Source organism: Hordeum vulgare, chromosome 5H, assembly GCF_904849725.1.
Source record: "Hordeum vulgare subsp. vulgare chromosome 5H, MorexV3_pseudomolecules_assembly, whole genome shotgun sequence".
NCBI classification, from domain to species: Eukaryota; Viridiplantae; Streptophyta; class Magnoliopsida; order Poales; family Poaceae; genus Hordeum; species Hordeum vulgare.
The window spans coordinates 60,139,438-60,152,107 of record NC_058522.1 but is presented as its reverse complement, the minus strand read 5'-3'; the positions used below and the strand labels follow the sequence as shown (position 1 = coordinate 60,152,107).

Here is a 12,670-nt window from a genome sequence, read left to right as displayed (position 1 = left end):
CAAATAACGAGACCAACGGGATTGACAACCCTCTTGCCCGCGTTGGGTGCAAGTTGTTTGTTCTTTTGTGTGCAGCCGCTGAAGATGGTTGTGGATTGATACTCCTATTCATTCGATAAACCTTGATTTCATAACTGAGGGAAATACTTACACATTTTGTGCTGCGATTACCCATTCATCTTCACGGAAAACCCAACGCAGATCATGAGTATCAAGGTGCAGGCAGGAGCGAGCCCATTTATTTATGGATGTGATGCCTATATACACATGCTCATTGTCGTGAATATCGCATAACTATCTTCTTTTCTGTCAATTGCCCAATAGTAATTTGTTTACCCACTGTATGCTATTTTTCATGAGAGATGCCATTAGGGAAAACTATGGCCCCCGGTTCTATTCACAACATACCTACAAAACCTTGAATACCTTACTGCCATTTAGTTTCTTTTATTTTATTTTGTGTTTTATAACTATCTACATACCTCACTCGCTTGCACATAAAAAGTACAAGGGGATTGAGAACCCTCTTGCCCGCGTTGGGTGCAAGTTGTTTGTTCTTTTGTGTGCAGACGCTGAATACGGTTGTGGTTGATATTCCTATTGGTTTGACTAGTACAAATGCCCGTGCGTTGCGTCGGGCTAGAAAAAAGTGCAGAACCTACTTGTTTTGCCATTATGCGGCATTAGTTTTAATAAATGTCAATTATAATGTTAAATGTAAGACGTCTATTTTTGGACGGAAGGAGTTTCTTTTAAAATTTTAAAATATAATGTATTGCTTACATAAAAATTTGATTACTTTTTAATAATAATGATATTACAATGACAATTATAACATATCAAATGGCCTATTCTGCTAAGTTTATAAGATCAATGTTGAGAACCTTGCATTGGCTGGAGGATTTACAAATGCAGCCTTGGTCTTTTCTATTTTGTGACAAATAACGCTTTTCTGATTTCCAACTATGGACACAAGCGTGAGGTGGAAAACTTGCGAGATCACAGGTTGCTTGCAAACCCTTTCGTACTTGGGGCAGGAAAGCCATGTGGCGTTTTGATATCTCCTGATCATGGCAGATCATATGAGAGGGTGAAAGCGCTCGAGTCCATGATCTCAATTCTGGTGAGCGAAGCAGGCAAGTCGGAGGAATGGATGGGTCTCACGACACATGAGATCTCTGTCTTGCTGTCCCAGATAGGGCAGCTACCTGTTGTGGTGAATGTTTCAGGTGATAGTTTTCGTCGCTAGTGGTGACTGATAATTTTGTAGCTTTCCAAGGGGCAACCATTTTGAACTGCCCGACCATTTCTTTAGAAATACTTAGGCTCAGTTTGCAGTTGCTGAACTGTATGGTTTATTTTATCATTTTTGCTAAATTTCAATCGATTGATTTTGATTTCGTGCCCAGTCAAATTTTGGAGCCCTTAGATCTGGAGTCGCACATATCAACAAGAAATTCTGAAAGCATCTGTCTTTTCAGTTTGGGGTTGTTTGTTCATGGTTTTTAATGGATTGTGGGTTTCATGGTTTTCTCAAATGACCAACCTGGGTGGGGGGTTGGAGAGGGCTGGGGCCTGGGGGTCTTTTCTTTTTGGATTTTCCTTTGTGCATATGTGTATGTCACTTCTTCAGTTTCGACTGCGTTCCCGACCTAGAGGAGAGGGGAGAGGTGCTGGTTGGGTGAGAGAGAGAGAGATGGAGATGGATGGGAGGGGCCGACCGACGTCAGCAAGTAGTCTCCGCACACTGATTTTTTGAAAGAATTTAAGCCGGTTTGGATCTGTTGTAGTCGGCACAATTGAGGTCTGTGTTGGGCAGTAGTTTGTGTGGACAGCAGGGGTTTCAGGAAATCGGTAGGGAGCTGCTCCGTACATGGGCTCTTTGAATGTGGAGTAGCCAGCTATGTGTGTTCTCATCGATTCAAATCAAGTGCTATGCTAGAAGTGGACATATCTGTATGTTTATCTGAATTTTTACCGGAACCAGATGCTTGAGGTGGTCAGGTTTTCAAAAAAGCAGAGCTCTAGCTTTTTTCAGAAGACCACCACGGTGAATGATTACAAAATGTTGCATGTCATTATACACTACTATTATTTCTTTGAGACACTGTTTCCGCTAGTAAAATCTTTATTTCTTCTTAGGAAAGTAAAATTTGCATCTGTATATTTATATTTTCTCTTACTAAGTGATGCTATGCTTACGAGAAAATGTCATAATAAAATTTGTGTTTGAGCTAAGAATTATATCTTCATGTGATGTTCTCTGTCATCCATCTCTCCATTGTGTTGCATAGATCTATATCTGTTTTTCTGCCTATTCTTCATAAAATTTATTTTAGACAATCAGAAAGGCGCTCCTCGACTCCATTTATATAAAAGAAACCAACTTAGCACACAACAATCTTCTTCATAAAATGTACTCAGATTACCAATCAACGAGGCAAGCTACCTCTAGCTCTACAAACTTTTTCTCTTCCAACTTTCTGTAGCTATTTTGTTGCCCCTAATTATCTGTACTGATCCATAGCTAAAGTTAGTAGTTAGTTTTGAACTAACATGACAGTCCACCAATATTTCTTGTCATTCTTCAGTTTACTCTTTAGCCCCTCAGTATGTATCTTCTTTCTTCAGTTTGTCTTTTTTTCTTAATTTTACACACATGGGCGCGATGAATTAACGAGAGCAGAGCAGATGCAGATGTAGATTTGAAGGGAACCGCGCAGCAGCAGTAGAGGTAGAGAGATGTGAGCGGCTGACCTCTGTTGCACGCCGTCTTATTTGCAAACGAATGAGATGAGTTCGGATCAGACCACGATCCACTCCTCCTCCCCGTCGGAGAACTCGAGCGCGATGGTGATGCCCCGCACCACGCAGAACCCGGCGTTGTTGTCCCCCTCATCCTCGTCGACATCTTCGGTAATTTCAGCATCCTGGTCCTCGATTTTGTCGGTGTCCGCCGCTGCCGCCGTGCCGTCTGGGTCGTCTTCTTGGCCTCCGGGCGCAGCCTGGAGGCCGATGATGAGGCCGTACATGTCAGAGATCCCCCTCGGGGCGGCGACTTCGAGATCAGCATCGTCCTCCTCCTCGACCTCGGCATGCGAGCTGTTGCCGTCGGCGAGGTGGGCAAGCACGCCGGATGCGGAGGCGCCCCTGTAGTTGTACCCGCCCGTGGCGGTGGCCCGGCGCCGCTGCCGACGCGCTAGGAGACGAGGCGGTGGTTGAGGGCGACGTCGGCGGCGCGCAACTTGCGTGCGCCCTTGGCCTTGTCCCGCGCCTTGGTGGTGGCGGCGGCGGCGGACGGGTGCTGGAGGCACCCGGCGCACCGCACCGCCCCTACAAAAAAAGAAACCTTATCTTAAGAGAAGGATCTCGGGTGGAATACTCCAAAACGAGATGTTCTTTTTATAAGAACTTTTTCCTGTTTAGTCACTTAAATCTGGACGGCGGGTTGAATACCCAGAAGAAGAGGGACTTCTTTACAAAACAGCCAGCAATGGGTGATAGAAGCGATACGTGCTTTATTAGTAGGTATAGATAAACCTTGGTTTCATAACATAGGGAAATACTTACCCACACTATGCCGCGATAACCCATTCCTCTTTACGAAAAACCCAACGCAGATCAAAAGTATCATGCACACATCTTTTGGTGAAGTTGAAGGGGGGTATACATGGAATGACATGATCAATTGATGAAAAACATGTTCGACAAACGGGATCTATTCGAATTGAGGCATTATTGTACTAGACTTAATTTGCATGCTAAATACGGTTGATTTTTGTTATTTTGTATCCGGACTTTGATGAATATCAGTTGGTTTGCATGAATTTTGCCCGATTTGTTTAAATGTGGGTTGAAATGTAGCGGCTACAGTTAGGTGGCATCATCCCACATACTTGTCCACGGAATGGTCCTCCCCTGTCCGCGGATAATTTTGGAGGGAAATTTACGGGTTGCCGTTGGAGATGCCCTAAGGATATAAGTGTTTAATTTCCTGGAAGTTGGATAAAAGTGGTGAAATGATATGTGTTTGGGTGTGACTCGAGAGGGGTTGCATCCTCACTCTCCATACACTACAAGGAAATACCTTATAGGTAGATGCCTAGCAGTAGCATTGGTAGTTGGCATGCGGTTCAGTTTATTAGCAGTAGTGTGGCAGCCAATAGCAACATCACTAGCTCGCTGATAACCCACAACTATAGGGGATGACAATAGTCTTAGAGGGTAGTATTTCACCCAAATTTATTTATTTGACACAAGGGGAGCCAAAGAATATTTATTAGACTTAGCAGTTGAGTTGTCAATTCTACCACACCTGATATATCTTTCTGCGACAATGTGTTTAGTAGCACAAGTGTTTCATAGTTTTGATAGTGTGGTAATGGTAGGAATAGTATTAAGAGCACTAGCAGTTTGTAACAGTAGTAACAACATCAGGTACTTAGCAATATCAATATGAGAAAAGCGTAGGCATTGTATTTAGCGATGGATAAGTATGTTGGATGACATTCATCATGCAATAGTCACAACCTAGAGCGACACAGAACTAGCACCAATTCATGAATATAATGTAGGCATGTATTCCGTACGTAGCCACACATGCCTATAGTAAGGACTTGCATGACATCTTTTGTCCTACCGTCCCGTGACAGCGGGGACCATAAGGAAATCTAAGGGATATTAAGGCATCCTCTTATAAAACATATCAAGTATTTGATTTTTATTCAGAGGATGATTAGGCAAAGCATTAAGTAATTGGATAAGCCTCCCCAAGCTTGAGGGAGATTCTCTTCTTTAGTTTGCACAAAGCTAAATATTTCATGCAAGGTAGCTTGTTTCTTATGAGTAGGAAAATATTTTTCGCACAAGTAATATATCATATGGGGACTATGCACACACTACAGGAATCCGCTTCTTTGCCATCTACCATGGCAGACGACAAAGGGCTGCTCCATCGACGGCAAAGGCCTTTTCCGTCCGCCGGCAGTCGGCAAAACTTCTACGGTTGCTTGCGCCAATAAAGGGCCTTCTTTGCCGTATGATTCTAGGCAGCGGACGGTAAAGGCCTTTGCCTTCCGCCGTCGATGGCAAATAGACGACATTCCACACGCACCTACTCCGTGTGCTTTTTGTGGCCACCTTTGTCGTCAGGCGGCGTACCACCTTTGCCATCTGCTTTTTGTGGCCTTGGCATCTGCTTTTCTGTGGCCTTTGTCGTCTGCTTTTTGTGGCTGGCTTTGTCGTCTGCTTTTTGTGGAGGGCTTTGTCATGTGCCAGTGTGGTACGCTTTGCCGTGTGCCGGCATGGCAGGCTTTGCCGTCTGCCAGGTGTCACCCCAGGCGCCCCATCTTTGCTATGTGTCGAGCAGCCTCCTTTGCCATCAGCGTGGTTGCCCCTTTGTCGTCTGCCATGAACGACAAAGTTACCATATTGTCCAGCCGGTTGCCCCAGGTTGCACATGTGGGTGACCTGTGACACCTTTGCTATCCGCTAGCAGATGGCAAAGCCCTTTGCCGTCCGCTGGCACACCGCTGGCACACCAGGATTGCCACTATTTTGTTTGCTTTTAGATATTTTCCTGCATTTTAAAAATACACATATGATATATATAATTCTTAACACCCACATAAAGTTTCAAAATACACATATCATATAAGCAACATATAGGCCATGTATCGAACATCATATAAGAGCAAAACAACAAATAAGCTAGCTAAATACACATAGTTTCAATCATCATACATACACAAACTTATATTATCTCCATACATACACATAGTTTCACACTATTTATCAATACAAATCGAAACAGAAAGTAAAAAGTAGCAGCCCATCAGTGCTGGCTTCCATGAATGTCACGTTCCATGAAGTGAATCAAATATGGAAAATGAAAATAAGAAAGTTAGAAGAAGAATAAGAAGTTGAAGAAAACTAGAAGAAGAAGAAAACTAGAAGAAGAAGAAGAAAAAGAAGAAGAAGAAGAAGAAGAAGAAGAAGAAAACTAGAAGAAGAAGAAGAAGAAAACTAGAAGGAGGAGGAGGAGGAGAAGAAGGAGAAGAAGGAGGAGAAGGAGGAGAAGTAGAAGAAGAAGGTGAAGATGATTACTTATCTTGTTTTGAGCTTATTACGTCATTTTGGAGGAAGATACGCTAAGTTATGAGCTAACCAAGGTTCTTGTGCTATTTTTGACCTAACTAAGTGTAACGGCCAAGATGTGATCATATCCTTATTTTGGCGCAAGGGCCTCGACAGGGATAGAAGCGCATCTCGTTGTTTCGCAAGAATGGATATCATTACAAGTACATGTGTTGAATAGAAGAGTATATGGAATTGGCTTACACTCGCCACAAGCTACATCAGAGTCACATCAGTACAATACATAAACATCATGAAGAAGAGCAGGGTCCGACTACGAAAGAAAACAAACGAGAAAAGAACGACGTCCATCCTTGCTATCCCAGGCTGCCGGCCTGGAACCCATCCTAGATCCATGAAGAAGAAGAAGAAGAGAAACTCCAAATGAACAATCAACGCGTTCGCGTCAAGTAACCCTTTACCTGTACCTGCAACTGGTGTTGTAGTAATCTACGAGCCATAGGGGACTCAGCAATCTCATTTCCAAAGGTATCAAGACTAGCAAAGCTTAATGGGTGAGGTAGGGTTAAGTGATGAGGCTACAACAAGCGACTAAGCATATATTTAGTGACTAACTTGCGAGTACAAGAATAAAGAGGGGGATGATCTAAACACATAGCGGACGTAGACTACTGATGATCAAATGAATAATCCTGAACACTTACTTACGTCAAACATAACCCCACTGTGTCCTCGATCGGAGAAGGAACTCGCGAAAGAGAAAGTCACGGTTACGCACTCAGTTGGCATACTTTAATTAAGTTAACTTCAAGTTATCTAGAACCGGATGTTAAACAAAGTTTCCATGTTGCCACATAACCACGGGCACGGCTTTCCGAAAGATTTAACCCTGCAGGGGTGCTCCAACTAGTCCATCACAAATTACCACAAGCCGCATAGAAATCCTCGATCACGAAACTCACGATCTCGTCGGACTCCTTAGTGGAAAACCTCAACTCTAAGATTACCCAAAGTTTCACCGGAATCCCGATGCACAAGATATTTCGTCAAAGGTAAAACTAATCCAGCAAGGCTGCCCGACGTGTCGACAATCCCGATAGGAGCCGCGTATCTCGTTCTCAGGACACGACAGATGAGCTAGACGTCGGGTTGGCTAAACCCTGGGTGACTAGGGGGTGCCGGACATCGCTCATTTTGGACCAACACTCATGAGGAGCACTGGCCCGGGGGTTGATTAAATTTCCTGGAGTTAATTACTCTCTATGCGGTTCATTAGTTATTAGGCAAATGTAGTACCAAAGTTGGGCCTTGCCAGACCAGTTTTAACCTAAAACGAATTATCAAGGGGGTCCCCATAACAACCCCGATCGTGTTAGGAGCGCTCAATTATGGAACATAACACGGGTAGCCGAAACTAAGGGGGCAAAGGTGGAACAAAATATCAGGCTAGAAAGGCCGAGCCTTCCACCTTTTACCAAGTATATAGGTGCATTAAATTAACTAGCAATTAATATGGTGATATAACAAGGAACCCATGTTATCACATGGAAGCAACTGCACCTGCAAGTAGCAACGCTAACAAATGGTTTAGCAAGCGGTAACATAGCCAATCAGTGGTTTGCTAGGTTGTAAACAAGTTGAAGGTTTTCATGGCAATGTTGGGAGGCTAATATTTAACAGGTGGTAGGCAGCGAGACGTAACGATGAAAATGATACAACTAGCATAGCAATGATAGTAAAGGTATCTAAGGAAATTTTCATCTTGCCTGAGATCCCGCTTGGAAGAAGAACGAATCCGTGAAGCAGGCGAACCGACGTAGTCGAACGGATCCTCACGTTCCGACATGCTTGTGGAACTCTATCGATACGAAGAAAACAGGAAACAAGAATCAACACACGATATTCACCACGGCACATGCACGACATAATGTATGCAATATGTATGCAATGTCCGCCACAAGCATCCCAAAATAAGAAGGCAACAACATTATATGAAAGTACACGAGATTCTAAGCAGGTTTCATGTAGGACACGATCAAAACGGAGCAACGGTTCAACAACTACAAGCTACACAATAAATAGTCATAATCTGCCAAAAACAACAAGATGGCATCTCACACAATTTCGGACTTAGTGAAAATATTAGTTTTTGATAGTGCAGTTTTCGATCTGAATGCCTATTGACAGCAGCAAAACTATATGCTACAGGGCACCAAATGACATGAAAATTCACAGCATGCTCGAGAATTTTAAGGACTACAAATAACTCCATTGCACGAACCTCAAAAGAGCTATAGATCACTAGCAAAACTCATGGAAAGACACCAACAAAATATAACAGATTTCAGACTTAGAAATACTTCAGCATCTCCAAATCAACACTATTTTCTAGCATGTTGAGAACAAGAAAACAACACGTAAACATGGATTTCTATTGCAACCAAAATTACCAGTGGCTAGCCTACATATCCAAGGGCATATCTCTAGTTGACAACTCATTCATATCATGCACGGAATAATTCACACAAAATAAAGAAAAGGGAAACATGGCAAAATATCACGCACACTAACTTGCTCAAAAGCTAAGACTAAATGCACAGTTATATTCTATGGATTTTTCTACCCCGAAAACATATATAATATGTGGGGTTGCAAAATAAAAAGTATCGCCACACGTATATGCGAGAATATGTTCTAAACATGACATAGCAAACTAGCGACGGAACCTACATGAAAAATATGCAAACAACTACTATGAAATACATGGCAAAGGGTCCCAAACAACTAGAACATTTTGTCTACGGGGTTGGAACAATCCGTACACGTGCACAAATAAATACGGGATAATTCCCTATTTGGACAACACGCAATACTAGGCATATGGCGGGTCAAACCTCTTCAAACATGCATGCAAGTTGCAAAATATGAATCTACGCGAAAAAATACACAAGTTACATATATAAAACGTCGCGATCCGATACAAGGTTTAATATTTGCAAGCGATTGAAAATATAGCAATATCGTGAAAATGCTAAAATCCCAGGAATTGTATAAAAACCTACATGGGCCGAATCTGTCCTATGGGCCAAAACAGAGTGAGCGCAAATAGCTATATGCCGCCTAGGGCGGGAAATAAGGCTGCGGGGGAGGTTCTTACCTCGGGCCGAAAGGTCGGCTGGAGAGGAGGGCAACCTAGGCCGGCAGGGTACTAGGCCGCGGACCTGGGCGGGGTCGCTGCTCGCCTCGGGTTGCGTGGGCTGGCTCGGTGCGGTTGATCGGGGCGACCGGGCCGCTGCTGGCCAGCTGGGCCGCGCGGGGCGACGCGGGCCGGGGCGCTGTAGGGCTGGAGCGGTCCGGGCGAGGCGAGGCGCTCCTCGGCCATGAGGAACCGCTCTAGCCTCGCGGTCAACGGGGCGGCGCGGCACTCCTCCTGATCCTGATGAGGAGAAGAACGCAGGCGACAACGGGGCGGTTGCACGGAGGCGGCGGCGTGCGGAAACGGGCGAGACCGGCCGGATCTGACAGGATCCGGCGGGATCTGGCGGTGCGGCTTCGCCGGAGGGTGCAACATCGAGGTGCAGGTGGCGGCGCGCTCTAGGGGCGAGGGAGCAGGGAGGCGGGCGACTTGGAGAAGCTGCTCGGGCTGCTGCGTGCCTCGAGCGAGCTCGCGAGCGCGGCTCCCTTCGGGCCCGGGTGGGCCTGGCTCGGGCCGGCGGGTCCTGGCGGCGGCTGGGGGAGGAGGAGAGATAGGAGGTGACGACTAGGGTTTGGTGAGCGGCGCGGATTTCGAGGAGGAGAGAGGAGAGACAAAAATGGAAGGGGAGACCATTCCGTTTATAGACAGGGTAGCTAGGGTTTGCCAAATGGGGCGTTTTCAGACCCTCCGATCTCGATCGGACGCTCCAGAAATGCCCTAGGGTTAGGTTAGGCCGAGTAGACTGGCTTAGGCGGAGATTAGAGGGAAATAGCGCGACGTGGCAACACAATTTAAAATACCAAAAAACGTCCGACGAATAACCGAAGACGGTGTCACAGCGGTCGACCGTTCGGGTACGAGATGGACTCCGATTGCGACGAAAATTGGCAAGCGACCTACCTATATCTAAATAAGACCGTACGCCAAGTTTCAACCCAATCAGAGAATGTTTTACACACACTTTTAAAAACAAGGATTCGACGATGCTGCAGGTGCGTGCGAGTGTGGTCGGGCTCAACATGGTCAACGACGAACACGGAGAGAACCGACAACTAATAACGGATGCAAGTTTTAAAAAACTGGCGGCAACGGAGTGCCGATGCAATGCAGATGATGTGCATGATGCGATGAGTACTGCGACAAACAAACGAATCACACGACGAGAACGAAATAAAAGGGGAATCTTATGGAAGGCCGGTCTCGGGCTGTCACACTAAGCTAATTATGTCATAATGATCTAAGTAAGCTAATTATGTCATTTTGTAGGATAATTAGCTAAGTATGTCATTTTGGAGAATAAAACTAGAAGAATAAGGAGGAGGAGGGGAGAAAACTAGAAGATGGAGGAGGAGAAGAAGAAGAAGGAGGAGAAGAAGGTGAAGATGATTACTTCTCTTGTTTTGAGTTTATTATATCATTTTGGAAGAAGATACACTAAGTTATAAGAAACCAAGGTTGTTGTGCTATTTTTGACCTAACTAAGCTAATTATGTCATAAATGAGCTAAATAAGCTAATTATGTCATTTTGAAGGATAATTAGCTAAGTCTATCATTTTGGAGAATAAAACTAGAAAAAGAAGAAGGAGGAGGAGGATAAGACTAGAAGAAGGAGAAGAAGAATAAGAAGGAGAAGGAGAAGGAGAAGAAGAAGGTGAAGATTATTACTTATCTTGTTTTGAGCTTATTACGTCATTTTGGAGGAAGGTACGCTAAGTTATGAGCTAACCAAGGATCTTGTGCTATTTTTGACCTAACTAAGGTAATTATGTCATAAATGAGCTAAATAAGCTAATTATGTCACTTTGGTGGATAATTAGCTATGTATGTTATTTTGGAGAATAAAACTAGAAGAAGAAGGAGGAGGAGGAGGAGAAGACTAGTAAGACGAGGAGAAGAAGAAGGTAAAGATGATTACTTATCTTGTTTTGAGATTATTATGTCATTTTGGAGGAAGATACGCTAAGTTATGAGCTAACCAAGGTTCTTGTGCTATTTTTGACCTAACTAAGCTAATTATGTCATAAATGAGCTAAATAAGCTAATTATGTCATTTTGGAGGATAGTTAGCTAAGTATGCCATTTTGGAAAATAAAACTAGAAGAAGAAGGAGGAGGAGGAGGAGGAGGAGAAGACTAGAAGAAGGAGGAGACGAAGGAGAAGAAGCAGGTGAAGATGATTACTTCTCTTGTTTTGAGCTTATTATGTCATTTTGTAGGAAGATATGCTAAGTTATGATCTAACCAAGGCTCTTGTGCTATTTTTGACCTAACTAAGTTAACTATGTCATACATGAGCTAAATAAGCTAATTATGTCATTTTGGAGGATAATTAGCTAAGCATATCATTTTGGAGAATTAAACTAGAAGAAGGAGGAGGAGGAGGAGGAGAAGAGTAGAAGAAGGAGGAGGAGAAGAAGAAGAAGGAGGAGGAGAAGAAGAAGAAGGTGAACATGATTACTTCTCTTGTTTTGAGCTTATTATGTCATTTTGGAGGAAGATACACTAAGTTATGAGCTAACCAAGGTTCTTGTGCTATTTTTTGACCTAACTAAGCTAATTATGTCATAAATGAGCTAAATAAGCTAATTATGTCATTTTGGAGGATAATTAGCTAAGTATGTAATTTTGGAGAATAAAACTAGAAGAAGAAGGATGAGGAGGAGAAGACTATAAGAAGGAGGACGAGAAGAAGAAGAAGGAGAAGAATAAGAAGAATGTTAAGATGATTACTTATCTTGTTTTGAGCTTATTATGTCATTTTGGAGGAAGATACACTAAGTTATGAGCTAACCAAGGTTCTTGTGCTATTTTTGACATAACTAAGCTAATTATGTCATAAATGAGCTAAATAAGCTAATTATGTCATTTTGGAGGATAATTAGGTAAGTATGTCATCTTGGAGAATAAAACTAGAAGAAGAAGGATAATAAGCTAAGTTATGAGCTAAGTATTCCGCAGAACACTAGGGAAAACTTATAGTCGTCGTCATCAAGGATGTGAATCATGGGGGTTGCTAGGGCCAGGTTCACTTGGAGAAGGTTGCCCCGGGGAAGGGGTGTGCGATGCGACTCAGGAGTTATTTTGCACCAAAGATATTTTGCAATGTCTCGTTAGCATGATGACACTCAAATGTTCATACTAGGAACTAATGACCATTGAAATGATACTCACCGTTCCAACCCCAGAAATGTCTCGCATCGGTGGAGGGGTGTGACCATTGTGGAGGCACATAGACTACACATTTGGTTTTGAAGGGTCGGTCATATCAGTTAGCAATGAAACGGACATTACATGCATGATTTGGCTAATGTGAAAAAGAAACTTACCACAAGGAGATCGTACATGGCCCGGTTGTCCGCCTCATTCCGTGCCCTCTCC

The 12,670-nt window shown here is 43.6% G+C and overlaps 1 protein-coding gene across 1 annotated transcript; it reads right to left on the bottom strand.

Annotated features, from left to right (window-relative positions):
• Nucleotides 1-2,804: 2,804 nt before the first annotated feature.
• LOC123396317 lies at nt 2,805-9,667 on the bottom strand. The gene is given in 3 exon segments (XM_045091283.1): nt 2,805-3,175; nt 3,178-3,333; nt 9,382-9,667. Coding segments are annotated over 3 exon segments (813 nt in total).
• Nucleotides 9,668-12,670: the final 3,003 nt, after the last annotated feature.